Here is a 26,515-nt window from a genome sequence, read left to right on the forward strand (position 1 = left end):
CACTGTCAATTTTTTATTTATTTAATCTCACCAAAAGCACAACGAAGTGGTTACAACTGTTATTCTCATCTTGCAGATTTTACCTTTCAAAATATTGTTACTATTTATCCAGCTTATTTCATCTGGTGTGTGTATATGTGTGTGATTAAATAAAGAAAAATGTGTATTAGTAATTTACTTATACCAGAGAGTAAGGATCAAAACTCCAAACCCATTCTTTTTTCCTCTAGCATCCATCCTTATGAAAATGATTAAAATAAGAGTGAGGGAGAGGGAGAGTGTAAATATTCTACCAACTTAGTAAGAACGCAATGGATATTGTAACTGTTAGCATTAGTCTCAGTGGTTCAGCCATGAGGTCTGCTGAAGCAGCTAATGTCAAATCCTTCTCATACACTCTCCCAAAAAGAGTCACTGTTAAGATGGGCCTCGATGGTGGCTTCAGGCTGAATAAACGTCCATCACTTGACACCTACATAAGACAAAAGAAAGATAGTCAGGACCTGCCTTTAAGTTATACCAGTCCACAATATACTTTTAAAATGCAGCTAACTGGGTGGGCCACGGTGGCTCAGAAGGCAGAATTCTCGCCTGCCATACTGGAGACCCGGGTTTGATTCCCAGTGCCTGCCCATGCGAAAAAAAGAAAATGCAGTTAACTGGATGAAGAAACACTAAAAATATGGGCCATATTCTATTCTACCATAAATATTCAAAATGATATAGCGTCCAGGAAAAATGGGCCTATGGAATTGGAATGGCTCATTTATGATTGAAATGTACAATCAATATCTTATAATTTACTTATCCAAAGAGGCATCTCATGAGCTAATAAATATAAAACAATGAATTTGGGCATATATAAGAGAGAAATCTCATTCTGGCAGACAAGATAAAGCCTCCCCTGAAAGGTCAGTAGTCCTTGACTAAGGAGGCTTTGAACTGATCCCCTATTATTTCTTGGCACATACTCATCACCCTCCTTCTAATCTTTCATCTCCTCTCCACCACCTCCCAGAGTTGTTTCTACTAGAAAGGAGAGTGAGAGCAAATCCAGCCAGGAAAGTCAGTGGAAGACAGTTTTTCCACACAGTGGTGGTGGCAAAGAATTATTTCTAAGCTTAAACAGCTTCGTGGCCAACATCAGCAGATTCTCTCCTTCAACTTTTCCTTTTCTCCTCTGGCCCCGTGATCGTACCTGGCTGTCACCCACACATTGAAAGGAATTCTTCTCAACTTCCCTGGGCAATAACCTCTCCAGTAATCCCAAGAGGCCTCTTCTGGTGGTACTGGGTCTCCTTGCCACTCAACAAACCTTAAAGAGCCCAACCTTTTCCCTATGGTGCCCCAAATAAGGTATTATTTATTTATTTATTCTCAAGGACATATCAATTATTATGTAAAGAATTTCCAGACAGGGTATTCAGTGGTCTCGGTTTCCTTGGTGATTTTAGGACAATTTTACCCTTTCCAAATGAGGATTTTTATGATTTTTCTAAGCACATGAGTAGATTTTGGTCTCAAAAAGTCCTTCTTCTTATCTGAAATTAGTTGGCAGTATCTAAGCAGATTCTTACCTGAAATTCTCCAGGTGCAAGCTGAATATCACTCAGCAACACCTCAGGGAAGACATACTGGGTGCCAAAAGTACCACTGAGGGAGAACATTTCAAATCTGGTAGAGGCGGTTTCAACAGAGTCCCCACAAGTCTTCACATGAGTTGTTTTACACTTTAACAGAGTACAAATCTGGAGGAAGTAAGTGCAAATCAGTAAGTCATAAGGAAGGCAACTAACATATTCTCCTGACCTAGAGACATGCCTGTGACTTTTTCTGGTTACTAAAATAATGCTACCTCTTGACTGGATTAACCCAATTGACTGCCAAATAGCTAATGAAGTAAGTAATAAAAAATAAAGGGTTAGACATTGCTACCTGTCATAACATACCAAAACCCCAACGAGGACCATTCCTGCTAATCCTAAAGAACACCTAGGGCAATATATAAGATTCCACAAGGGCTCCATGCACTAGTGTAACTTTCCAGAAACTTAAAACCTGCAGATGGGTCCCTGGACCAGATAAGCCCTGAAACCTAGAGGGCCCAGCCTCTCCAGAACATCAGCCGGTTCCATCTCCCTACCCCATATTATTGACAGCCCCTTCCAATGTGAAAAAGTTAGAATGGCCATTGCCCAAATACCCCTAAAGAGAGGGATGGAAAGATCAAAGGTGATGGTGGAGTTATACAAAGAAGATAGGATTTAACAAATGAATATGATTGTTGAATCATTAAATTGATACCTCTTTTAGTCTCCAATATTTTAGAGCAGTTAGAAGTAAAAACCTAAAATCATGGAATTGTAACCCATGTCAAATCTGAAATATGTCCCACAACTAATTGTGGTGCTGTGCTTTGAAATTTATTGCTTTTCGTATATATGTAATTTTTCACAAAAAAGAAAAAAAAGTCGATTGTGGTGATAAAAAAAAATATTTAAGCCCTCTAGCCTCCTATATTCTAGAGCAGGTAGAAGGGAAAATCTGAGAGGATTGTATGGTAGCCCATGATAAACTCTGGGATCTGTCCTGTAACCACTTGTTGAAGAGTGCTTTGAAAACTATTGCTTTCTTCTTTCTTTGCTTTGTGTATATGTTATACTATACAGTAAAAAAGTTAAAAAAAATAATAATAATAAAACAAAGGATTTCAGGCTCCAGTTTCTCCTACAGCTCACTGTCAAATGGATTAACCACATAAAGAAACAACCAGAATTTTGAACTAATACCCTGAACCAATATGCCCTCATAGTTCTCAAGTTGTTAATGCTTTTATTTGTCAGGAATGTTCACATTTTTAAAAGCTGTTTAATTTGGAACAGCAGTTCAGTCTCCATTCTATCGCATATATCACACAACGAAAAAATGTTAGAGCTGGAAGGGACACCAGACATCAGAGGAAAGCTGCTAACATGAAAGAGCAAAAATCAGATAAAGGTAACTTCAAGGAAACAGAAGAGTCAAAAGAAACAAGGAACTGGACGTAAACAGTTTCCTTAAACAATCTCAAAGAGAGAAGACAAAATATTGCATACACAAAATAAAAAAGATGATGCAAAAAATAAATAAAGAAGCAGGACTGAGAAAATAAAATGTGCTCTTGGAAATTAAAAACACGTTAGCAAAAAAGAAAAAATACAGCAGGAGGTTTGGAAGATTAAAAAGAAGAAATCTCTCAGAAAGTAGAGTAAAAAAATAGTGGTAAATAAATAAAAGATCAGAAAATTAGAGGACCAATCTTGGAGGGGAAAATATCCAAGAAATAGAGCTAACGGAAGGAGAGAAACAGAAAATGAAGGACTGCTGGCTGACCAAAATGGCAGCATAAGATGTTCCAAAGTATTGTTCCCTCAAAGAACCTTTGAGCAACTAGAAAAATGGGCAGAGTCATTTTAATGAAAATTCTGGAAAAGAGGCAAAGGGTTGCAGTAACTGGAAAAGTGTCAAATCAAAAAAAAAGTTTTTGAAACAGGAGATGCTTGTGGCACACTTGTTGCCCACTCCCCCATCCTCTCCCCAGTGCAGTGTAGAGCCAGCCTGCAGTCCCACTGTGGGTCCTTCACTCTGTTCTGGAAGGAGTGGAGTAACCCCCACATGCATACTGGGGTACCTATATATATGTGCCAATCATAGGGTGCCAGCATGAAAGAATGAACCAGGAAATTGGTTTAGAGCTCAACATCCCAGGCTTGCCCTGCAGGCAGAAGCAGCTCGTAGACAGCTAAAGGAGTTAAAGAAACAATTAAGTCAACACAGCCTGGGGCAGAAGATTACCTTCTTTGAATCATATAATAGAGACCCAGGAGGGGAAGAAACTATATCATAGGTGGTAGAGAAGGCATTTGAATTCCTATAAGAGCCAAAACCACGTTGAAAAAGAAAAATGAAGTTTTAAAACGTACACTTCCTCCTTTCCTAATTTATTACAAAGCTACAGTGATCAAAAGTGCATGAAACTGGTACAAGTCAGACATACAGACCAATAGAATCCAACTGAGAGTCCAGAAATAATCCCTCACATCTATGACCAACTGATTTGTGAAAAGGGAGCCAAGACCACCTAATGGGAAAAGAATATGCTCTTCAGTAAATGGTGCTGGCAAGACTGGATATCCATTTGCAAATGAATGAAGGCAGACCCCTACTTCATACCATATACAAAAATCAACTCAAAATGGATCAAAGACTTAAATACAAGACCAAAAACTCTAAAATTCCTAGAAGAAAACATAGGGAAACATCTTCAGAACATTTTGTTATACAATGACTTCTTTCCTTTATTCAACAATTTGTTAAAATATTTAGGTTGCTGTCTCTCCCACTCTCCTTTAGCAACTGCTCCAAATAGCTTTCCTCAAATTCCTCTTCAAGTTATTTACCCACCCTTTTACCCACTCCTATACTATAAAATGCCACAACTTGCTTCTTTCCCCAATTCCTTAAATGTTTTACAAAGGTATGCTTACTCACTATTTAAAAATCTGTATGGTAAAAAAATGTGGGTATGCAATAGTGGTCAACGAGAGGGAGGGGCAAGGATTATGGGATGTACGGGTTTTTTCTTATTTCTTTTTATTCCTGCTTCTAGAGTGATGCAAATGTTCTAAAAATGCTCACAATGATAAATATACAACTGTATGATGACACCGTGAGCCATTTGTTGTATACTTTGGATGGACTGTATGGTATATGAAAGTATCTCAATAAAAAAAAATTTTTTTTTTAATCTGTGTAATAAGATAAAGGTTTACTTCACCTTCATCTCCTTTCCTTCTTCTTCCCCTTGGTTACAAGTAGCTTTTAGTGACGCAGAGATTCTACAGAATAATAGATTGAGGCAGGTTAGAATAGGTCAGTCTAGGCCAGAGGCATTTCTAGGTACTGCAAGGGAGTCGAAGGGTTAAATCAAATTTTGAGCTGCAGCCTGCCAGTAAGACAAGCTCTGCAGGAAACTACTAACCGCAAGGCCTGTGCATTACATATGAGGATGTTTTGCCCCAGTTCTCAGAAAAGGTAGAGAAAAACAGAGAAGAAAGGAGGGGTCTCCTCAGAGGGGAATTAATTGTCCCACTGTTAACTTGGGGAACGTCTTAACACCTAGCATTAAACCCACCAGAATGGTGACAACCCACATATGTAAACCCTACCCAGGCCTCACTGGGACGCATCTATTCTCAGAATGCCCAGGTGTGCACTCTCCCTGTATACTCAACTTACAATAAACTTTTCTGTATGCTACTCTCTACTTTGCTTGTCTTTAAATTCTTTTAATGATGAGAAAACGGACCAGGCTCGGAGCTTGGCCCTGGCGTCAGCCAGTGTTCACCGAACGCTGGTAACAGTATCATCAAAGTTAAATTATGAAAGATTATCGACACAAATACCAAAATCCTTTATCCTCAATTCCAAAATCCAAAATTCTCTGAAAATAAAGGATTTTGCAAAACATTTCCCATTGAAATCTAACCTGATTACAGTAATGTATTTGAGCTATTAAGGATGACCGGCCCATGTTTTCCAGAAGAAAGATTAATTGTTTGTGTCTGGGTGCTGCCCCAGGCTCTAAGGTGATGTCAGGTGATGGGTATTTTTGTATTTCACAAGTTGGAAAATCCTGAACTCCAAACCATGTCTGGCCCCAGTGGTGTTCATAAGGAATCATTGGCCAGTATTAACGACAGAAGTCTTTGCTTCACTTGAGCACATTACTCTCTGAAGGATCTGAGAAAGCAAACTTCCAAACCTACCTACCACTGCTCTCCCCAGGTGGAGCCCATTCTGAGGTAGACAGAGAGATAGGACCAAATCAAGGGATTAAGATGGCAGGCAAAAGAGGAAGAGCCAAGAGATAATTATCTCATTTTGTCTTCACTTAAAAATATATCACACACAGGGATAGAAAGATCAAAGGTGATGGAGTTATGCAGAGAAGGTAGGGTTTAACAAAAGAATATGATTGCTGAATTATTAAATTGCTATCTCTTTTAGTCTCCAGTATCTTAGATCAGCTAGAAGTAAAAACCTAAAATTGTGGAATTGTAACCCATAGCAAACTCTGCAATCTGTTCTACGACTGATTGTTGTACTGTGCGTTGAAATTTATTGTTTTGTATATGTGTCATTTTTCACAAAAAAGAAAAAAAAAAGTCAATTGTGATGATAAAAAAAATATTTATTCCTTCCAGCCTCCAGTGTTCTGGAGCAGCTAAAAAGAAAAATCGGAGATGATGGTATGGTAGCCCATGACAAACTCTGGGAACTGTCCTGTAACTACTTGTTGAAGAGTGCTTTGAAAACTATTGCTTTTTTCTTTCTTTGCTTTGTACATATGTTATATTATACAATGAAAAAAGTTTAGTTTCCTGGTGCCTGTCCATGCAAAAAAAAAAAAACCATACACAGCAAAATATATAAAACAAATCACACAAAAATATTTCACTATATATATTGGATAAATTGAAATACTAGTGGTCAATGAGAGGGAGGGGTAAGGAATGTGGTACGTATAAGTTTTTTCTTTTTCTGGAGTGATGCAAATGTTCTAAAAAATGATCATGGTGATGAATATACAATATATGTGATAATATTGTGAGCCATTGATTTACACCACGTATGGAATGTTTGTACGTTAAGAATGTATGTGCTTGGGTGGGCTATGGTGGCTCAGCAGGCAAGAATGCTTGTCTGCCATGCCAGAGGACCCGGGTTCGATTCCTAGTGCCTGCCCACGTTAAAAAAAAAAAATATATATATATATATATATATATATATGTATATATATATAAAAGAATGTATGTGCTTGTACGTTGTATCAATAAAAATTTTTTTAAAAAAGCAAAAAAATTCACAAAGTTTTTTGAATTTAAAAATACACGCGGTAATAAAATATGATGAATATTCATCTATAGCTTGATGTATTTAACTAATTGCCCATGATTGGACAATTTCTACATGCATTCATGATACCAATATTTCTTCCTCTCAAACAAATATTTGAGAGGGCTACCATACAATCCTCTCAAATTTTTCCTTCTAGCTGCTCCAGAATATAGGAGACCAGAGGGCTTAAATATTTTATCATCACAATTGACTTTTTTCCCTTCTCTTCTTTTTTTTGTGAAAAATAACATATATACAAAAAAGCTATAAATTTCAAAGCACAGTATGACGATTAGTTGGAGAACATATTTCAGAGTTTGACATGGGTTACCACAATTTTAGGTTTTTACTTCTAGCTGCTCTAAAATACTGGAGACTAAAAGAGATATCAATTTAATGATTCAACATTCATATTCATTTGTTAAGTCCTATCTTTTCTGTATAACTCCACCATCCTGGCACAGATCTTTTGATTCTAGCCTTGAATCTAATCTTTGATTATAGTCTAGTCTCTCCTCCAGCACCTGGGAGCGTTGATCAGGAGTATCGATTGTGGCTCTTTCCCTTATGCCCATAAAGATAAATCAAAGCTCTCTTATCTGCTGGAAAAAATACACCAAACTTTTTTCTGACCACGAATCTCTATCTCCTATCTTGCTTCTCTTCTTCCTTTCTCAGACAAGTAAAGATGAAATATCCAGTCCATTTCTCAATATCCTCACTTCCCTTTGACTTTTTAACCCACAATAATGTCTTTTGTTCTCTCATCGAGTACAGATTTTTACACCACATTTGCACTCAATGTCAATGACAAACATATTGCAGAAATATGTTTCACAATTTCCTCCTTCTTGCAAGTCTCTATCCACTTGACATCCGTTAGGATTTCCTTGATATGTTCTCTTTTATTTCTCAATCGTCTTTGCAGGTTCCTATTTTCTGTTCATTTCCTGTCCCAACACTGGAGCTCCAAAGGGTTCCACCTTCAGCCCACTGTTCTTTTTGTTCTATATTGTCTCCTTTATGTCATTTATTCTTGTGAGTTTAACCACTACTTGTATCCTGATAATTTTGAAGCAATATTTTTATATAGTATTTCAACAGCCTATTGGATGGCTCCAGCTGAATATCCCATAAGTACTTCAAAACCAGAATATCCAAAACTGAACTCAGTTTCTACCCTTTGCTACAAAGTCTGTTCCTTCTCACTATCCTGATGCACTAATAGCATTTCCATGCGTCCAGCCACCCATGCCAGAAAATTGGCAGTCTTTCCAGACCCTTTGTTTTCCTTTCCTGTCTCATTTTGAGTTAACCACTAAGTTCAGTTTTCTAAATATTGCTTGGCTTTACACTCTACTTTCATTCCTACAAACATGATCCTAGTCCAGGCCCTGATACGATTATTTTAATAATCCTTTAATAGCCTCATTCCATCACACATAGTATAGCCAAAATGATCTAAGTCGAAACAAAATCTAAACCTGAACATCTTCTAAGAAATCACCATCACCAATAGAACAAAGTCTGATTGATTCTTAGGTATGATGAATGAGACTCTCTAGGTTATGATTCTCATCAACTGAAGTTATATATTCTAATGTTTATCTTCATATCATTAGTGCCAAATATATCCTTGACATACAGTAGGCACTCAATAAATGGGGTTAAAATGAACAAACACTAGTTGAAGTCTTATCATATGCTAAACAAAATGTAATGTGCTTGTATAGTTCCAGCCATCAAGGAGCATTCTGCCTCAGACAAGCAAGTGAATACTGTGGCATGATAAATAATTCTGTCTTTGAATTAGGGAAGGAAGTTTGAGAGCATAGAGAAGAGATACCTGATCTAGCCAGGGATAGAGAATGGTGCTGCAGGCAGCATCAGGACAGCTTCCTGGTAAAGATAATACCTGAAAAGCTCTATGTAAGATGAGTAGATGGGGTTATCAAAGACAAAGGAAACAACCTGTGCAAACGTCCGGAGGCACTGTAGGCGCTGCACATTGGAGAGGGGAAAATGTCTCAATATTACAGAAGCCCAGGGTATTTATGGGCAGTAGTGAGCCAAGAGACTGGCAAGCAAGAAACGGCCACACATCAAGGCCTAAGGTATCTTTTATGCTAAGGAATTTGATTTGCCCATTACAAAACAGTGAAAAATGTTAAGCAAGAGAGTGACATAATCAGAAATGGCTTTTTAAAAATTACAGTGTAGGGAATGGATTAGTTGGAGTTGAGACTGTCAACAGGAGGTTCATTTAGAAGGATATTACAATAATTTGGGAAAGATAGGATGGGGGTAGGAACCAAGGAAGAGTAGAGCAGAAGGAAAGTAACATGGAAGCCAGTCTGAGAGGGCTCTTGGAAGTTGCATCTTACCATGCAGCAATGGCTTCTCTTTTATGTTGGGGGCTGTGATGGTTAAGTTCATGTGTCAGCTTGGCTAGGTTATGGTGTCCAGTTGTCAAACCAAGTAAGCACTGACCTGTAGGTTACTGTGAGGATATTTCATGGATCTAAATCATCCATAAATTGATTGCCTCTATTGCTGATTACATCTACAATCAACTAAGGAGATTGCCTTTAGCAATGAGAGAACTCTCATCCAATTAGTTGAAGGCCTTAAAAGGAGAAGGGATAATTTCAGAAGTGAGAAAGTGGGATTTCCATCTCTACGCCAGCCAGCCAGCTTCTCCTGGGGAATTCATCAAAAACCTCCTTTGGAGTTCCAGCTTGCAGCCTTCCCTATGGAATTTGGACTTGCCCATCCCCACAGTCATGTGCACTAACTTCTAATAAATCCTATAAAATTTACTGTGTGTGTGTGTGTGTGTGTGTGTGTGCGCGTGTGTGTGTGTGTGCGTGTGTGTGTGTGTGTGTGTGTGTGTGTGTGTATTCAGTTCCTTTTCCCTGGAGAACACTGACTAATATAGGGCTATGGAATATCAGAATCTTTGCAGCAATAACTCTTCTACTGTACAAGCTCACAGGTCAAAAATTCAGATATACAAAAAAGCTACTGTTTCTCAGAAATTCCAATTTAACTGTGTCCTATATTTTATCTGGCAACTCTCCTGCCACCAAAACAATCATTACCTGTAGATAATAGGTCCCCTCAATGGTATGTAGTCCATCAAATACCCCCAGGACATAAAGTTCATCCGATCGCTTCTCAAACATCTGATAGTTTAGATGGCAGCAGAGACCTTTCTGACAAACTGTATAATTTCCAGCCCTTCCGGTGAGCTCCACGAAGGTGAACTCATCAAAAAAGACAAAGCCCTTAAATTCCTGGTTTCCAGTTGAAAGCGCTTGTATGCTGCTGGCATAAGAAGCCCAGTTCACTGTTCGCGGGCGGGGGTGGGAATCCAGCTGTGCAAGGAGGAGTTTTCCCTCCCTTGTCTTCATATCATGGTGAAATGCTCTTGGAGAATCAGGCGCATAGATGCCACTTCCTAGAAGGGATGTAATGAAAATGAATTTTGAACAGGAAAGCAAAAGGGATTCCATTATTGTCTTAAACTCACATGAACATTTTACTCCCTGTAAAGTATGGATTTCATTGATTTCTGTAAAATATGCTTAGAAGGATAGAGAGGTGAGAGGAAATTCAGTAGAGTATGTCACCTAGTGACCAACGAAGAAAGAGCATCAAATAAGAATCATTCAAACTTGGGGTGAAAAGGAAAGTAAAGAAAATGAGTGTACATTTGAATTGAGAAAGACAGAATAGACATACAAGAAAATTGAGATTGATTCTATAGGATGTCAGCTGCTAGATATTCAAAAATTAAGAGTTGGGAAACATTGCATTAAGGAGAGCATATTAACTAGGAAAAATGTTTTTAGTTTATTACATCAAGCCTATAAAGCTTAAAAAGCACACCTTACCTGTCATATTTTTTGGAGGGTAATGTATCTCGGAGGCAAGGAAATTGACCCCCATGCCCATAGCCCAGGCCGAGTGGAATTCAACAGCTGACAAATGTGGCAAAACATTCATCCACGCTGTTGGGAAGAGGATGGTGTCCACGTGGGAATCTTTCACCAGGGTAATGGCAGGCTCGTGGAAGAGGATATCAAAGCAGGTGAAAATGCCAAACTTCCCAAAGGTGGTGTTAAAAGTCACGATCTCAGGCCTCTTGGGTGTATTGAACTGATTTTCACCCATGAAAAGGTTTTGCTGATAAACAGAAGAGAAAATGGAGAAGCAAAAAAAAGAAAGGAAAAAGAGAAACCTTTTTTAGGAAGTTGGCCTGGATGTGAATTGGTGCCAGCTCATACCTACTAGTTAGTGCCTAATTCACTTCCATCCTGAGAGGGAAAAGGGCAGCACACCAGAGAGTCAGAGACCACTCAAGCTGAAAGGAGCCTTATGGTTCACCCCCTGCATTTTATAGGCAAGTACATGGAAATCCCTATCTACAGAGACCCTCTTGATTCTTACAAGGAATCAGAGACACAGGTAACTTCTATTTGCCAAGAACATTTAATTACTTCCCATGGGCAAGGGATTTTCTTTGCTTCTTTCTCTTCTCAAATCCAAGTCTGTCTGGTAAAGATCTTTCTTTTTTTTTTAACTTTTTTATTGTATAGTATAACATATTTACAAAGCAAAGAAATAAAAAAGCAATAGTTCTCAAAGCACTCTTCAACAAGTAGTTTCAGGACAGATCCCAGAGTCTGTCATGGGCTACCATACGATCCTCTCAGATTTTTCCTTCTAGCTGCTCCAGAAAATAGGAGACTAGAGGGCTTAAATATTTTATCATCATAATATACTTTTTTCCTTTCTCTTTTTTTTGTGAAAAATAACATATATACAAAAAAACTATAAATTTCAAAGCACACTACGACAATTAGTTGTAGAACATATTTCAGAGTTTGACATGGGTTACAATTTCACAATTTTAGGTTTTTACTTCTAGCTGCTCTAAAATACTGGAGACTGAAAGAGGTATCAATTTAATGATTCAGCATTCATATTCATTTGTTAAGTCCTATCTTATTTGTATAACTCCACCATCCTGGTAAAGATCTTCTGATTCTAATCTTAATCCACTGCCAGGGCATATTCTTAAAAGGACAAAGCTACAAAAGTGGGCTTACATTTCAATGCAGGTAGCTCCTGCTGACTCTATATACTCCCAGCATGTCCAGACTATGCCTAAATGCACAAGAACATCTTTCTAGAAACTTCCCAGAACTAATCATTGTGCTCTATGCTTTATCTCTATGCTGTCTTTTAAAATAGGCTTATTATAATCAATAATGATAATTTTTCTTCTTGACCACTTTATGATGATAAACTTAAGTAACAGAATTATTTGCAAATTAATTCTACCTTGTGGTAGCGTGCCACCAGCTTGCCATCAGAATCAAACACCACATCAGTGTTGTATTGGTAACGGCCATCATGGGGACACTGAGGATCACTGGCATTGCAGGGTTTCTTGTCCCCAATATTTGCCACAACGTAGATAGAATTGTCCCTGGCCAGGCAGCTGAGCCTTTTTTGCACTGGGTTCTGGCCAAATCTGATAGGTGTTCATTGGAAGAGAGAGAGAGAAAATAAACCTTAGCTTTTAATGAAATTCAGAATGATTGTTGCTTGAACATATTAATTAATATTCACAAAAATAAATTCTAAATGACAGTAGGTAGAAGAGAAGGTTTAAGACAAGAGAGTTCAGAGGAAATCACGTTTATGGGACTTTGGTTGTAGGAAAATATTCTAGGATAAAATGTGACTAGGCAAGTGTGTCTTTCCCTTTATAGCATTTATATATCATAATCTATAATCATACATTCACTCATGTGCTCATTTTATAATGTCTGTCCCATCCAATAGCCATTAGAGGGCTTAAATATTTTTTTAAGGAAGGAAACCACATCTCTTTGTTCACTAAACCCAGTACACTGCCCAGCAGAAGAGAGGCATTCAAAAAGCACTTGAATAATGAAACCCAAACTTTGAGATAAGGAAGGGGAAATCTTCTTCAGATAATTAGTCAATCTGGCAAGGGCAGAAGCCTTTAGGGAAGAAAAGAGAAAGGGGAATCCAGAAGTTGGAATTGGGGCCAAAGATGTAGAGCTTTGCACCGGAGGCCAAGAAACCTGTTCCAAATTGTATAGACAAAGGTATAGTGACAAAGACACTGAAGGCAGAGGTAACATGACCTGAAATTTTTCTTACAGAGATTAGTTGGGTATCAGAGTGTAGAATGTACTAAAAAGGCAACAGACAAGGTAGGGGAATTATAAAGAATCTATTGCAATAGTCCAGATAAGAGACAACAAGAGCTGGGTTGGGAAAATGCTGGCTGGTATGGAAAGATGGAAATACTGGCACATTTATTAATGCTTAATTTTGTTGTTGTTGTTCTTTATCAGAGATAGTAGTTGTATTGTCCCAGTAATGCAATTAAATTGGAAATTTGGAAAGAAAGAATTGAGAATATGTAATGGATACCATATCTACCTCCTACTGGCACAACACTGAAAAAATAAAGGGCTTATGATGGGTTATTGAAGAATTGTTGAGAAGGCTAAAAAAATAACTCTTGAATGCATGAAAATTTGGTGCCCTCTGCTGGCAAATAGTAATGAAAGTTTTCCTTGAGTATCAAAACTTGGCCATTAGATCAACAGAAATATTTATAAAATTAGTATAAGCTGGGCAGGCCACAGTGGCTCAGCAGGCAAAGTTCTTGCCTGCCATGCCGGAGACCCGGGTTCAATTCCCAGTACCCTTCCAAGCAAAAAAAAAAAAATTAGTATAATCAATCACCTGCGCAACATATCTTAAAAAATAGATAAAAAGATGGGATAGTATTCTAAAAAATTATTATTTTAATACACCTATAATAAAGAATCACTGTGTTATATGCTTTTCCCCTTCATTGCTTCAATTCCTAAATGAAATGCACAGATATAAATAAAACATACTGAACTACTTGTAATTATTTACCCTACGCCTTTTCAGGTCATCTAAGTGGTACAAGTGGTACATGAAATGGAAGCCTGGCATTTTAGACTTCTGAAACTGTCCAGATTACAAACATGTATTTTCCTGCTATCTCTATTAATCTTGAAAGTGTATTATATTTCCTCATATATTCCTACTTAAATTATATTTCCTCAGACTGTCTGCTCATTCCAGAAATTCCCCCAAATCTTTGTCACACCACCTGTCTTGATTTTTGAGTTTTTAAAAAATGCAATTTGTTTCTGTGGGTGTGAAAACAGCCTTAATCCACAATTTTCAGAATCCTTTCTGGGTACTGAGCTCTACTCTAGGGCCACCTGGAACTGAAGGAAGAAACAAACCAGAAGACTTAAGATGTATTTTCTAAGGCTTCTTTCAAAGTGTTCAATCTCTTAAGTATAACAAAAAGCATCAATTTTTGAAGAAGACATTTACTAACAATGAGCACACATTAAATTTTAACAAATATGTATTGGGTCCCTACACCCACACAAAACACCATGTGTGCTGGTTTGAAAGGAAGTATGCCCCCTAGAAAAGCCATGTTTTAATCAAAATCCCATTTCATAAAGGTAAAATAATCCCTATTCAATACTGTATGTTTGAAACTGTAATCAGGTCATCTCCCTGGATGATGTGATTTAGTCAAGAGTGGCTGTTAAACTGGATTAGGTGACAACACGTCTCCACCCATTTGGGTGGGTCTTGACTGGTTTATTGAAGTTCTATAAAAGAGGAAACATTTTGGAGAAAGAGATCTAGAGAAAGCAGAACACATAACCAAGAGAAGCAGAGTCTACCAGCCAGCGACCTTTGGAGATGAAGAAGGAAAACACCTCCCGGGGAGCTTCATGAAACAGGAAGCCAGGAGAAGAAGCTAGCAGATGACGCCGTGTTCACCATGTGCCTTTCCAGATGAGAGAGAAACTCTGTGCTTGCCGTGTGCCCTCCCACTTGAGAGAGAAACCCTGAACTTCATCAGCCTTCTTGAACCAAGGTATCTTTCCCTGGATGCCTTTGATTGGACATTTCTATAGACTTGTTTTAATTGGAATATTTTCTCGGCCTTAGAACTGTAAACTAGCAACTTATTCAATTCCCTATTTTAAAAGCCATTCCATTTCTGGTATGTTGCATTCCAGCAGCTAGCAAACTAGAACACCATGTGAGAAATGTGGACATCCAGGGGAAGGGCCCTGTGGGCAGAGCTGTCCCAGGACACAGCAGGGGAGAGGTACACAGAAGTGTACAGCATGGTCACTGACCTGAAAAAGCATTTAATCTTACTGGAGAGACAATGTATGTCACAAATTCCTGAAACAACTACCAAAGAATATGCAATCACAAGGTTTTTACAACCCCAGGGGCACAAGATAAAGGCTATACCATCATTATCAGAGATCAAGGCAGCTAGATTACAATGAAAATATTTCAGGTATTTCCCTCTGTCTACTCCAATATACCAGAAAGCAAAAGGGAATATCTATATAATGATTTGGCAATTAAAATCATCCCTTAAATCCTAATTTTTTCGGAACAGAGACCATCAGGAGATAGAAATAGGGTAGATACTGGGTAACTGGAGCTAAAGGGATAGATTGTGCAACAGGACTGATTGTAAAAATTCAGAAATGGATAGCACAATACTACCTAACTGCAGTACAATGATGCTAGTACACTGAATGAAGCTGTATGTGAGAATGGTAGAGGGAGGAGGCCTGGGGGCAAAAATGAAATCAGAAGGAAAGATAGACGATAAAGACTGAGATGGTATAATCTAGGAATGCCTAGAGTGTATAATGATAGTGACTAAATGCACAAATTTAAAAATGTTTTTGCATGAGGAAAAACAAAGGAATGTCATTACTGCAGGATGTTGAAAATAGATGGTAATTCATATTTTAAAACTTTAACATGTGTGAGACTAAAGCAAAAAATGTTTATTTGCTACAAAATTTATATTTTGACTAGTGTATTTCCTAATATAACTTATGTGCACAGCTTAATTGAACACCATAAGTACATGGAGACTTGAATAGGGCATGAGATTTTGTAGGTTTGTCCAGAGTAATGCCCTGATAAATCCCAGAATGATTTGAACAGTGAATAAAAAAGTATTAGCAAAGTCCCCTTGGGGGAATGAAAATTCAACTTTCCCAAGTGGAGAATTCTTGATATTCTCACAAGCAATGGGGACAACCAAAGCAATAGGCTGAGCCCTCAATCTTGGGATTTATTTATATGAAACTTAACCCCGCAAAGGATAGGCTAAGCCTACTTTAAATTAGGCCTAAAGAGTCACCCCCAGAGAACCTCTTTTGTTGCTCAGATGAGGCCTCTCTGTCTCAGCCAACACGACAAGCAAACTCATTACCCTCCGGGACATGACTCCCAGGGGTGTGGACCTTCCTGGCAACATGGGACAGAAATCCTAGAATAAACTGGGACTTAGCATCAAGGGATTGAGAAAACCTTCTTGACCAAAAGGGGGAAGACAGAACTGAGACAAAATAAAGTGTCAATGGCTGAGAGATTCCAGAGTCAAGAGGTTATCCTGGAGGTTATTCTTATGCATTATATAGATATCACCTTTTTAGTTAAGGTGTAATGGAGAGGCTGGAGGGAAGTACCTGAAACTGTAGAGCTGTGTTCCATTAGCCATGTTTCTTGAAGATGATTGCATAATGATACAGCTTTCACAATGTGATTGTGTGATTATGAAAACCTTGTGTCTGATGCTCCTTTTATCTACCTTATCGACAAATGAGTAAAATATATGGATTAAAAATAAATAAATAATAGGGGGAACAAATGTTAAAATAAATTTAGTAGATTGAAATGCTAGTGATCAATGAAAGGGAGGGGTATGTATGAATTTTTTTGTTTTCTTTTTATTTCTTTTTCTGAATTGATGCAAATGTTCTAAGAAATGATCACGATGATGAATATACAACTATGTGTGATATTGTGAGTTATTGATTACATATCAAGAATGGAATGATGATATGGTAAAAATTTTTGTGTTTGTATGTTGTTATGTTTAATAAATAAATTTTTTTAAAAATCCTAATTTTTCAGTTACATACTTAGAGCTGAAATTCTCTGGGGAAAGCCGGGGGGAAATGGGGAGAATTGAATACAAGAGGATAGGAAAAAGGTAGGTTTTTAATAACTCTTTTTTCCCCATTTTTCCTGGCACAACTCTCCTCTCTGTAAATGTAATTCTTTATAGAAAGCCCTATAAGATACTGATTTAAAAGGCGGCCTGGCCCTGCTTTGAAACTGAAAACTGATCTATAAAGTATAAGCCAATTGTCTTTGGATGAATATTTAGAAAATAAGTTTAAGCATCATTTTTATGTCGGGATAGGGTTACTTTGGAAGGCAATTGCTCTAAACATTTTCTCCAAGCAAGTACGCCAAAAGTCTTAAATAGTTTACATGTAATTTTACTGTTGAACAAAATTAATCTTACAGACTTATTAATGTTTCCATTAAATGCAACAAAATACTGCATAAAACTGAATTACCAAGAAAATCAATTATCAACAAATAGCATATCTGTATTTAATAAAATATTCAAAGATCAAAATGCTTTTTCTTAAAACTAGATTAGGCAAGTTTATTTTTTAACTTATTGAACTAATGAGTGACTCTTTTAATCTACAAGGCAAATTTCTATCATAGGTGCAGACATTCCTGTATTAACACTCACAGAGGAGAGTGCCTGGCACATAATAAGCAGGGGAAAAAATGTTGGCTAAGTAAATTCATCTTTGAGCTGTTTTGAATATCATTTGTTTTTCAAGAAATCTGCAAGCTTTCTTCTGCCAGGCAATGAAAGGTTCTAAGACAAATTATGCTTCTCTTAGTCTCCCAGAAAGTCTCAGAACTACACTTCGTGTTCAGTTGTAATTGTCAGCTCATTATCATGATGCCTTTTAACAACTACTTCCTCTACTTTAGTCACAGGTCTTCCAGTTTATTTTTTTGCCTATAAACTATCCTATTTTTTCATTCTATTAGAGTTAGTGAGAAACCGCAAAGCCTCTGGCAGCATGTGAAGTGTAAATGCTAAGTAAATAAAATAAAGAAAAGAAATGATGGGGGCTTGTTCCAATAATATGCCCCATTTAGGGGTGATGCAGGACTAAATAAGTTGTTGGCCATGAGAAAAGTAATTGATTCAAGGAGGATTTCAAACATACTAATAAGATATGACGTGGGATCAAGCTTCTTTGCCCCTCACATACAATCAGACATCATGTCTTATTACGTATGCTTGAAATGCTCCCTTTTCCCATATCCTATAGCCAATCTTTCAGCAAAACATGGCAGCTCCACCTTTAAATTTTACTCAGAAGGTGGCCATTTCTTACCACCTAAATGTTTACTGTGTTATTCCAAAACTCCACCATCTCTCTCTAGGTGACAGTAATGGTTTTTAACTGTCTCCTGCTTCTGCTGTTGCCCCACTCTCACCCTTGCCACGTATTCACCTTCCCTGCTTTAGTTCTCTCTGTAACATTTACTACCAGCTGATTAGATTGATTAGGTAATCAGGTAGGCAGGTAGACAGCTAGATACTATCTTTCATTTAAATTGATTATCTTCCCCCAGTAGAGCAGAAGCTCCATGAGGACTGGGATTTTATCTGTTTTATTCACCAATTGCCCAGAACAGTAGTTGGCAATTAATAACTTCTCAAAAAATAGTATTTGTTGAGTGAAAGAAGATAGGTATAACTAGTTGCTGGAAAATAGGAGGGGTCAACCAGGCTGCCTGAAATGGAACAAATGGGATAGTCTTACGGGGAGATTCGCAAGGTCCTTGGAAAATTGTTTTTATGGAAATTCTATTCAGAAACAAGTTACTTTGATTCACAATGGTAATGAATTTATAGTTCTTGCCTTTTAGTAACTGAAGAACTGGCATGAGAGATGGTTAAGTAAGCAAATACAGCTGATTCTTGTCATTTGTGGTAGTTATATTCTGTAAATCACCGCAATAATTAGCAAATGAATTAGCAAATACTGAACTACTGCTTCTGGTGGAATTACAGGGTTAGGTTCCTATGAGCCTCCAGTCGTGTTATTTCATCATCCAACCAATATATAACTTTGTTTTATGTGTGTTTCTGTTTAAAGAATCCTATTTTTAAAATATTGTTGATTCATTAATATCGAACTCACGGATGACAGCGTTGTCAATCATGCCTGAACAAGGCTTATCGGAATCCCCTCTGATGCTTAGGAGCAGTAGACAGCGCTTCAGCATAACACTTAGAAGCCATTTAAATGGCAAAATCACCAAGAAAAAGCACAAACAGGTGAAAAAGATTAATATAAATACAAAACGGTGAATATACCAGAAAAAGGACACTTGTCTACAGGATGAGAGCTGAGACAAGGCAGATCACTCCACTGTTCAACCTCAGCAGGGTCACATGTATGGCGTGTCTCAAATATCTCACCATTCTGCACGTGCCTGGGAATGACTGTGAAACTGCCATGAAAACTGATTTGGGGCTACAAATACGTTTTAGCAATTAGACAAATTGGCAAGTATAGAATCTGGAAGTACTGGGGACCGACTGTAATTATGACACAATGAAACCTGACCAAAGTGCATGATTAAGCTAAATAACATGGAACTTTGTCAAAAGCAATGTGTTTTTATAAGCAGTCACAGTAGTTACTTTTTGGTTTTGAGAGCAGTTCCAAAACAGGAATTCCTAAAACAATTTTAGCAATGGTATATTAGGAAATGAGGTAAATGACATGATTCTTTTGCATATAAGATACTGCTTTGCTTACATTAAAAGTAACTGGGTTACTTATGTCACATTTCCTATTTCTTTAGTCTAGACCTGATTTATACCACCCGTACAATTCTGCTTTATGACTTCCTAGATTAACAATCAGCTTAGCCTTTAAGATTCTATTGTATATATTAACCCTATCAGTGATCATAAAAATGAGCAAGGAAAATTACTAATCCTAAAACTTACAAGTGACTCTATTTTTGCCATAAACTCATGCATTTTTCAAAGGGAATTTTCTGCTCACCGGCAATGTGTCAGAAAACTGGAGTTTGGATCTGGTTCTCTCACTAACTACTCCTGTGACCCCTGTGACTCTCAGCTAGTTACGCTAGAATCTCTCCAGGCTTATTCTCTCAATGGAAAAATATTTATATTGAACTCAGTGGTTTCTAAATTAACTTCCAGGACTAGTTTCTGTTATTTCACAATTCATACTCACTTTCCTAAAACATTTATCCATGAGTAGATGAAAAATAATAAAGCAACCTTGAAATACGGAGTTTATAGCGGATCTCACGCAATAAGCATCAATACAATTTTCCCGCGTAAAACAAGTTGATGTTCAAAATTGAATTTTTTACAATCTGTTTTTTTACCTGTCAGGATCATTACAAGGGTTCCAGTTTTCTTGAGGGTCTGGGATATCCTCCAAGTATGGGTAGATAGTTTCCCTGTTGAAGTTCCAGCCATAAATCGCATCTTCTGGAGTCACAATAATATGTGCACCCTGTCAAAAGGTAGTTTAATTAAAGTATTTCCCAAATAATCAAAGAGGGGGCCTAGGAGAGTGTTTATTCGCTGAGGATAAAGCTCTGCCACTAACATGCCTTCAAGAATTATCTCAGCTACTCTGGATCTCATTAAAACTGCCCTCAAAGATAAAGATCAATTTCTCCTAGGTCTCCCTAACCTGCCTCTTAGTGATGGTTAATTGTGTATGTTAACTTGGCAAGGTTATGGTGTCCAGCTGTTTGGTTAAACACTGGCCTAGATGTTGCTTGTGAAGGTATTTTGTGGCTAGGATTAGCACCTACAATCAGTTGATTTTTAAGTAAAGGAGATGAAATTCAATAGGGTAGATGGGCCTTCTCCATTCAAATGCCTTAAGAGTAAAAGACTTGAAAAAAAAAAAGCAGACATTCCATGTCAAGACTACAGCATCATATACCCGCGGTATTTCCAGCCTACCAGCCTCCTATTTGGGTCAGATTCAAAACTACAGCACACTCCAAGAAGACTTTCCAGCATGCCAGCCCATCCTACAGACCTTTGTTGGCCCCACAATTATATGAGCCAATTCTTTAGAATAAATCTCTTAAGACATATATGCATATATATTATTGGTTCTGTTTCTCTGGAGAACTCTGATAACTTTCCTTACCAATACCATGTAGGTTTCCTTTGTTTTGCTTTAATTTTTCACTTTGGCTATGTTTTTTAGTTTATTTTATTTTCCCAACCACTTTAATTTTTCCCTCCTGCCATTTTTTTCTAATTTTTTCATCCTTTCATAGACATTGCTAGTTTTCTAGGCCACTCACAGTTCTGCTACCCAAACAGCTGTTAACTCTAAACTTAGTTCTTGGCGAACTAAGATTATGTGTTGAGATTGATTTATAGTTCAAGTTTTTGGTTTGACTTCCTCCTCCACTCCAGCCTTCCTTGCAGCGTACCTTCTGACTGGGATTCCTACTTCTCAGGAGGGGGTCAGACTGACCACCTGCAGTCCCTAGGCCTACAGGTGCCCCCTGAGCGAACCTGTGCCTTCTGATTGGAGGGTCATTTCTACAGGCTGGTGGGGGCTTGAAGGAAATGGTTGGACTAAGTGGCAAAGAACATCAGAACTCTTGATGGTCTTTTTATATTTTATTATGTATTAGAATGTGTGCTTCTAGAGCATGCCAGATGTACCTAACTGTGGCTTTCATTATATCTCCCTGGTCTGTAACTGATCTACGAATATCTCATTTAAACCACAATTGTTCAACCCACACACTGATACTGCATGATTGGTGTGTTGTTTTTTTGTGGGTTTTTTTTCCATATTTATAGTGGCTTTATTTGTAATAGCCAAAAATTAGAAACAACCCTGATTTCCTTCAAAGTGTGAATGGTTAAATAATTGATGGTATGTACTTGCCCTGGAATATATTCAAACATAAAAAAGAAATCAAGTACTGATACTAAACCTTTTGGATAGCTCTCAAGAGAATTATGCTGTCAACAAAAACCAATTCCAAAATGTTACATAGTGTATGATTCTATTTATACCACCTTCTTGAAATGATAAAATTGTAGAAATGGACGGCAGATTATTAATTGCCAAAGGTGAGGGATGTGGTGGGGTAGAACAAGTGGGGAATATGGCTAATAAAACAAAAATAAAAAGATTTTCCAGCAGGACATTAGATTTGTGAGGAAAATTATTTTCTAAAGAGACAGATTGGCTAAATTACTTCATTTCTCTCTTTATCATATGAAGGAGCAGTAATCGTCAGGCCTGATCTTTGGGCTCTGCACAAAAGAGATCCATGGGAAGTCTACAGAGGAAATCGTCTCTGTTTTGGCCTTAAGACGTCATTGAAAGAGAAAGTGAGACAAAAGGTAGGCTTGGTGTCATTTTTCATCTCCCAGTTTTGTCACAGAGAAAAGGATTCATGGCATTGAGTGAGGATCATTGTGGTAGATTAAACAATTGGCCTCAATTCTTTATAAGTCCTTGCAGCTACACAATGATGTTAGCCTTATTTTCAGCAGGCATGACTGATTTTGAACTTAAGCCTTCACTCAAATCCAGGGCTTACTGTGCACTAACCTATTGACCTTGATCTTATATCTTGACTGCAATAGGAAGTACATAATGCATACTGTTAAGTTTAAGTCGCACATTAAGTTTGTTTTGGTGTCTCAACAGCTCCTGAGTGTGTATCAAGGTCACTAAAACCTTAAGAATTGACCCTATTTCCTCTATCCTCTATCAGTATCAGAAAACAGGAACAAAGATGTTGATTTTATAGATAGTTCCTTTAAGGTCTGTGCTCCTTATGCATGACCAAACTATACCTTGCTCTAATGATTTTCAGAGGAAAGCAGAACTGCACAGTCAAACACAGGCTCTTGGCTCCCCCGGTATGTATGCTATCCCAAGTGTTCCTGACTCTCACAGTGTGACTTGTATCCTCGAAGGTGATGATTTCTGTGCAAAACCCAGCATGCAAGAGAAGCGGTACCTGCTTTGCTGCAGATGTGATTGCTTCCTCGAAAAGATCCAGATTTTGGTTCATGAGTGCCAACGCCTCCTCGCGGGACACAGGAGTGAAGGTGGCCTTGGGCAATATCACCGCATGCTCATAAACAGCTGCAGTGAAGGTCTCCAGGGAGCCAACAGTTAGGACACAGAAAACCAAAACTGCCACATACACCAGCAACTGAAAAGTGGTCATGCTGAGGTGCAATGATTGCTGAAATAACAGAGAGAGTCCTGATATTCACAGGAAAAAAATGTGCAATGAATGAATCATGTGGGTCCTAGGTTTTGGTATTTGAAAACTACATTACAAGAGCTAAGCCCTTTTGATTTTACTATTTAGGAGTGCGGACATTTTGACCCTTGGAACTGTAAACTCTCACCTCTGAAATTAACTCTGTCAGGAGGTACATAGACGACAATGACAAAAGATGTTATCTCTATGCCTCTCAACTGAAATAAAATAACATTCCATTGGTCTTTCATCTATTTTACTTGTGGAAATAAATAAAGAACACCTCCCCCCCCAAAATAAATAAATTACAAGAGCTAGTTCTAAAAAAACCTTATAGTTTCAGATAATTTTTTTAGACATTGAATGACCCTTACTGCATGGTCTTGTGAGGATCAAATCGGGCAGAGGTTGTGTAAGAAACCTGAAGAATAAACTAGCTTCACTTTTGTAAAATTATTATGACTATCACCACGTAAACTTTAGAGCTCCACACTTTTGTTCATTTTCGTTTTCTTGAGACAGAGAAGACAGAGCAAAGGGGAAAGCCAAGGAGTAAAGAATTATCCATTATCTCTTGCTGTGTAACAGATCCCCTCAGAACTGAGAGGGTTAAAACAGCAAACACTCATTACCTCACAGTTTCGGTGGGTCTGGAATCCAGTGGCGTTTAGCCTAGTGCCTCTGGCTCAGTCTCTCACGAGCTGCATTTTATCTGTGAGCAGCTGCCGTCATCTTGGTTCTCTCCAGCTTGACTTGGGGAGGAGTCATTGAAACACTCACCCACAGGGCTAATAGCAAGCCTCGGTCCTTATTGGCTGTTACCCTACATTAGTTCCTTGTTATATAAACCCCTGCATAAGGCAGTTCCCAAGATGGCAGCTGGCTTTCATCAGAACCAGGGAGGAGAGAAGGCACGCAAGACAGAAGGAGCCAAAGCGTTTTTGTAAACTAATCGGAGAAGTGACATTTCATCACTTTGGTTGTCTAATCATTTAAAGCAAGTCACTAAGTTCCGGCCATACTCTTTAGGAGGGAATTACACCACAGTATGAATGAGGCGGGAATCATTGGGGGCTGGGGTGGTTTGAAGCTATATGTAACTCAGAAAAACGTGTTCTTAATTCTAATCCATTCCTATGGGTGTGAACCGTTGTAGGTAAAACCTTTTGATGAGGCTACTTCAGTTAGGGTGTGTTTTCACTTGCTAAAGCTGCTAGAATGCAATATACCAGAAAAGGGTTTGCTTTTACAGTGGGGACTTATTAGTTAAAAATTTACAGTTCTAAGGCCATGAAACTGTACAAATTAAGGAATCAAGATGAAAATACCTTCTCCGAAGAAAGGCTGCTGGCATCAAGTTTCTTCTGTCACATGGGAAGGCATAAGGTCAGTGTCTGCTCTTCTCTTTCTCTCCGAGTGCTCGGCAAATGTCTCTGGATGTTCTCTTTGTTATCCTCATTAGGACTCCAAAAAAGGAATTAAGACCCACCTTGAATGGGGTGGGTCACATCTCAATTGAAATGTTTAACCGAAAGGCTCCACCCACAACAGGTCTGTCCCTACAGGATAGATTAAAAGAATATAACCTTTTCTGGGATGCATAACAGCTTCAAACCAGCCCACGCCATCCTTGGACCCCAGAAAGACATGTTCTTCCCTTTGGCAAAATATATTCATTCCCTCACAATATCGCAAAAGCCTTAAATCATTTCAGTGTGCTGTGGTTTGTCAGAGAGTGGAATGTGCTCGTTTGAAGCTGAGGAGAATTTTGCCTTAGGTTAGGCCACACCTGTAACTAATTTTAATGAGACTTTGTGCTTAATATTGTTATTGAAATGTGCTGTGGTCTGACAGCGGTCTACCCTAAGGCAAAATTCTTCTCCGCTTCAAATGAGCACACTCCACCCTCTGGTTGGAGAAGTGATGATAGTGAACAAAAAGAAGCTTGTGTTTCTGGGCTGAATTCACCTTTCATGATACAGATCAGTAAAGGATAAAATTTATTTTGCCCTTGGCCCTCCTGAAATTACTGCTCCTCTCTGAGGCCTAAATATTGGGCCAGCCAAGCTCTGCTCATTTCCCTAGGCATCTGAGAGCTCTGGGGTGGTAACACTCTTCCTTGGTAACAACTTGGGGAAAGGCCTCTCCTTTGAAAGGGAACTCCAGAGAAAATGTCCTTTCCATGTGCATGAGTGGGTCTTCTCTCCTGGTCTGAGTTTTTTTGGCTCCAGGCCTTAGCTTCCATGATTCTGCTTTTGAAGCCATTTTTCCTTCAGTCTATCCCTTTTCTGTCCCTTTTAGTTCAGGCTGGCAGCGATTTCAATTCATACAGATCTCATAAAAACTCATAGGTTTGGTATACAGCACACAGAGCAACCCTGCTCAAACTCTTCAAAAAAAGTGAAGAGGAGGGAAAGCTACCTAACTCATTCTATGAAGCCAACGTGATCCTAATACCAAAGCCAGACAAAGATACTACAAAAAAAAAGGAAAGAAAAAGTTGCAGACCAATCTCTTTAATGAATATAAATGCAAAAATCCTCAGCAAAAATCCTTGCAAATCAAATCCAGCAGCATATAAAAAGAATTATATACCATGACCAAGTGGGATTTATTCCAGGTATGTAAGGATGGTTCAACACAAGAAAATTAATTAATATAATATATCATATCAACAAATCAAAGCAGAAAAACCACATGATCATCTCAACTAATGCAGAAAGGTATTCGACAAAATTCAACATCCTTTCTTGATGAAAATACTTCAAAAGACAGGAATAGAAGGGAACTTCCTCAGCATGATAAGGGAAATATATGAAAACCCACAGCTAACATCATCCTTCATGGGGAAAGACTGAAAGCTTTCCTTCTAAAATAAGGAACAAGAGAAGGATGCCCACTGTCACAATTGTTAGTCAACATTGTGCTGGAAGTTCCAGCCAAAGCAATTAGACAAGAAAAAGAAATACAAGGCATCAAAATTGGAAAGGAAGAAATAAACTCTCACTGTTTGCAGATGATACACTATATGTTGAAAATCCTGAAAAATCTACATCAAGGTTACTAGAGCTAGTAAATGAGTACAGCACAGATCAAAATCCTAAATTCAGTAATGTTTCTATACATAGTGATGAGCAATCTGTGGAGGAAATCAAGAAAAAATTCCATTTCAATACCAACCAAAAGAATAAAATATATTAGGAATAAATTTAACTAAGGATACAAAAGACTTATACACAGAAACCTACAAGTAACTGCTAAAAGAAATAATGGCAAA

At 38.0% G+C, this 26,515-nt stretch overlaps 1 protein-coding gene across 3 annotated transcripts; it reads right to left on the reverse strand.

The window, feature by feature from the left end:
• LOC143669314 (pantetheinase-like) lies at positions 1-24,713 on the reverse strand. Of its 3 annotated transcripts, none has more exons than XM_077144021.1 (8): positions 24,567-24,713; positions 22,987-23,217; positions 20,353-20,483; positions 12,289-12,481; positions 10,836-11,127; positions 10,041-10,399; positions 1,578-1,748; positions 1-472 (listed from the first exon to the last, which is right to left on the reverse strand). In XM_077144021.1, the coding sequence occupies exons 2-8, from the start codon at positions 23,197-23,199 to the stop codon at positions 290-292; spliced, it is 1,542 nt and encodes a 513-aa protein (XP_077000136.1). In that variant the 5' UTR covers positions 23,200-23,217; positions 24,567-24,713; the 3' UTR covers positions 1-289. The 3 variants fall into 3 exon arrangements, with proteins under 3 accessions (XP_077000136.1, XP_077000137.1, XP_077000135.1); XM_077144022.1 differs by having other exon boundaries at positions 22,987-23,237; XM_077144020.1 differs by lacking the exon at positions 24,567-24,713 and adding an exon at positions 23,871-24,033.
• Between the last annotated feature and the right edge of the window lie 1,802 nt (positions 24,714-26,515).

The sequence above is a fragment of the Tamandua tetradactyla genome, chromosome 25 (assembly GCF_023851605.1).
Source record: "Tamandua tetradactyla isolate mTamTet1 chromosome 25, mTamTet1.pri, whole genome shotgun sequence".
Classification (NCBI taxonomy): Eukaryota; Metazoa; Chordata; class Mammalia; order Pilosa; family Myrmecophagidae; genus Tamandua; species Tamandua tetradactyla.